At 47.1% G+C, this 2,666-nt stretch overlaps 1 protein-coding gene across 1 annotated transcript; it reads left to right on the top strand.

The window, feature by feature from the left end:
- Positions 1–1,869: 1,869 nt before the first annotated feature.
- Positions 1,870–2,279, top strand: LDX57_007848 (uncharacterized protein; the record flags this gene model as incomplete). Its single annotated transcript, XM_046089565.1, has 2 exons — positions 1,870–1,926; positions 1,995–2,279. The coding sequence occupies 2 exons, from the start codon at positions 1,870–1,872 to the stop codon at positions 2,277–2,279; spliced, it is 342 nt and encodes a 113-aa protein (XP_045945536.1).
- Between the last annotated feature and the right edge of the window lie 387 nt (positions 2,280–2,666).

Raw genomic sequence — 2,666 nt, 5'->3', positions numbered from 1 at the left:
GTAAGCAAATGGTAACCTCTGAAGGCAGGAAACATACTTCTTCATCAACTTCAGGTGTTGCCTCAAACACCTCAACTCCATTTTCAACGCGATATGCGGGACGCCAGACAGATATAGTTGCCTTTTGTGTCCTCCGATACTCAATATCTAGGCATACCACAGCGTTGATGCTGCTGTCAGTACATAGGATGTAGTCATCAACTAGGTCCCTGATGGCCCGACGTTTCTGAGAGTAACAGATTTCAACAACGACGCCCGGAAATCGGGCCTTGGTATGCCCAAACGATGCATCTGGCTCTCGTATAATATACCTTTCCTCTCCATTTATCACCTCTGGCAACTCGACTCGTGACGACGCAAAAGGCTTTTTTTTTGGGCAATCCAGCCTCCGGACAGTCACTGACTGCTTCTAGCTGACGATTTATCTCCCTAACCACTTCTGCGCACAATATTTCATGGAGGGGTGTAGGCATCCGGATTGTCAAGAGCGAGCAGCGCGGGTCATAATCGTAGCTAGAGGGACAGTGAGAACAGGATCATTAGGTCAGCTCAAGGTTTCCAAACTAACCGCACTTTACACTTGATATGACTGTCAAGATTTGGATCATATCTTAAAATCTGCAGTACGTCCTCGTACTTCTCGCGTCTGAGGGAGTAAGCAAGCCAAGGAGTCGGTCAGGATCCTCTGTAATGGCTTTGAAATCCGTTGAGGATTGAGCGTATATTAGACGTAGTTTTCACGTCAGTCGGAGGAGGTGTTAGGGGAGAGCTAACAGAGCTCCCAGGCGGCGTAGTTTTATCTGCCATGAGATATCGCTGGCATGGCAACAATGTTGCTTGATGGTCAAATAGCTTTCTGGCACACGGATATCTCCTTAGTGCATCGTTGGTAGCTTTAGCTCGCCGTAGCCTAGCCTTGGCACCTGCGCTGGTGGGGATGCCATTGGAGTCACGTGAAACAACCGCAGTAGCAAACCACTCAGCCACTGTGGCTGGCAACTCGTGGTCTGGCCTAATTATTCTCGCGATCCTCCCAACCCCCGTCACGCGCCCTTGCACTCTCCCTAAATCCATCACAAAGATTCTTTTCCACGTTATAGTGATTTCATCCCTAGTCGCCTTCTGACTGATTCAGCATCGTCTTAGTCATGGGGTGCGTAACAAAACCGTCGGAAGCTACGAAAAGTTCCAAGTCGCTCTCGCATTAGATCCAGAGGTCAACTTGACTACGAAATCACCGACAGACTACTCTACCCGAGTACATGATTCGATAGCTATCGCAGTGGCATAAATTCACATAATATTGAGATCGTCCGTTCTTTCCCCAACACAAACCCATGAACAGAGAATACGGACGCCGCCTGGACAACAAAGAAATTAGTATTGACGAGTCACATTGGCCTTTAGACAGTGACAGTGACAAATTGTGGCGTGGTACAGAAGGATTTCTTCCTCGATTGCTATTGGGCTAACCTGGACAATTAGGCGATGCTACCTTCCGGCGAGGCTGGCCATGGACTAGTTACACTGGCCCCTGGTGAGACCTACCCTAAAACAGCTACAAATGAAGCTATGAGACAAAGAGAACTGGTTCGCGCAGTCTATCTTCGCGCGGATGGGCGTTTGAAACATGAAGTCACACATGATGGATTGGGCGATGGCGGCAAGAACAAGGAAATGTCTGTGAGAGGCAATCGACAGCATCGTCTGCTTCTATTCAATATGTTCCTATGATCCCTTGGTCTGAATCATCGGCACTCCTATATCCAGCTCGAATCCATCTTTTATATCAAGTAGTCACCTTGCCATTTCCACATTTTACGAGTTTTCCCATATCTACCAGGGATTTCGACAATACGGAGTCCGCTCATGGCGGCCTCCAACCACTCAAAAATATCGCAGGATGCTCAAAAAACCTTTAACTCGGTATGAAAGCACTCTCGGATCCACGGCTTTTCAACGTTTTCATGCTGGTCATGCTAACTTTGTTATAGGATCCCAGTCTGTTCCCGCAAGATAAAACATTGACAGGACGGGGTAGCCATTCGCCCTCAATGAAAGACGATAAACAGTCCCAGTCCGTATACGAGCTATGGGAAGGGGTACATCACGGGTTAAAATGCCAGAAGCCCATACTTGACGATTCTCTACAACGGGGGGAAATGATACACGCTCTCCTTGATAAACTGGCGGAAAGACTAGGCGTCCTTGAGGACTCCAATAAAGAGTTAGCTCGAACGATCAAGAAGATCTCCGAAGATATGGGTACCAACAAGTAATAAAGCTAAGACAGATCCCATCATACAGAAAGTTTTCTACGCGAAACGGGCTGTCCTTACGAAAGGATCTCATGGCTGTTGAGACAGATCTAGAAGCACACGGCTCTTATAATGTCTTTTGTTCGTCGTAAGGAAGTTTGTTATGGTGGTTTTGGAGGACCTAGAATATTCTTGTAACGTTCTCCACAGACAAGCCAGTTTCATCAAAATTGTAGATATTGCCCGATTGAATGCCATACTGCGTTATAGTGCTTTGTATGCGCTCAAACCACTCACGTAGAAGCTTAGGATCCTCGCATTTCGCAAGCTGGTAGTTGTAGAGACGAGAGAAACGGGATTTCAGCTCATCTCTGCGTTGAACTAGGTTATATACCCATTTATCACCTA

This window comes from Aspergillus melleus (genome assembly GCF_016097325.1).
Source record: "Aspergillus melleus strain CBS 546.65 chromosome Unknown contig4, whole genome shotgun sequence".
Lineage (NCBI taxonomy): Eukaryota > Fungi > Ascomycota > Eurotiomycetes > Eurotiales > Aspergillaceae > Aspergillus > Aspergillus melleus.
Note: the sequence above shows the minus strand (reverse complement) of the source record. Positions and strands in the feature narration are given on the sequence as shown.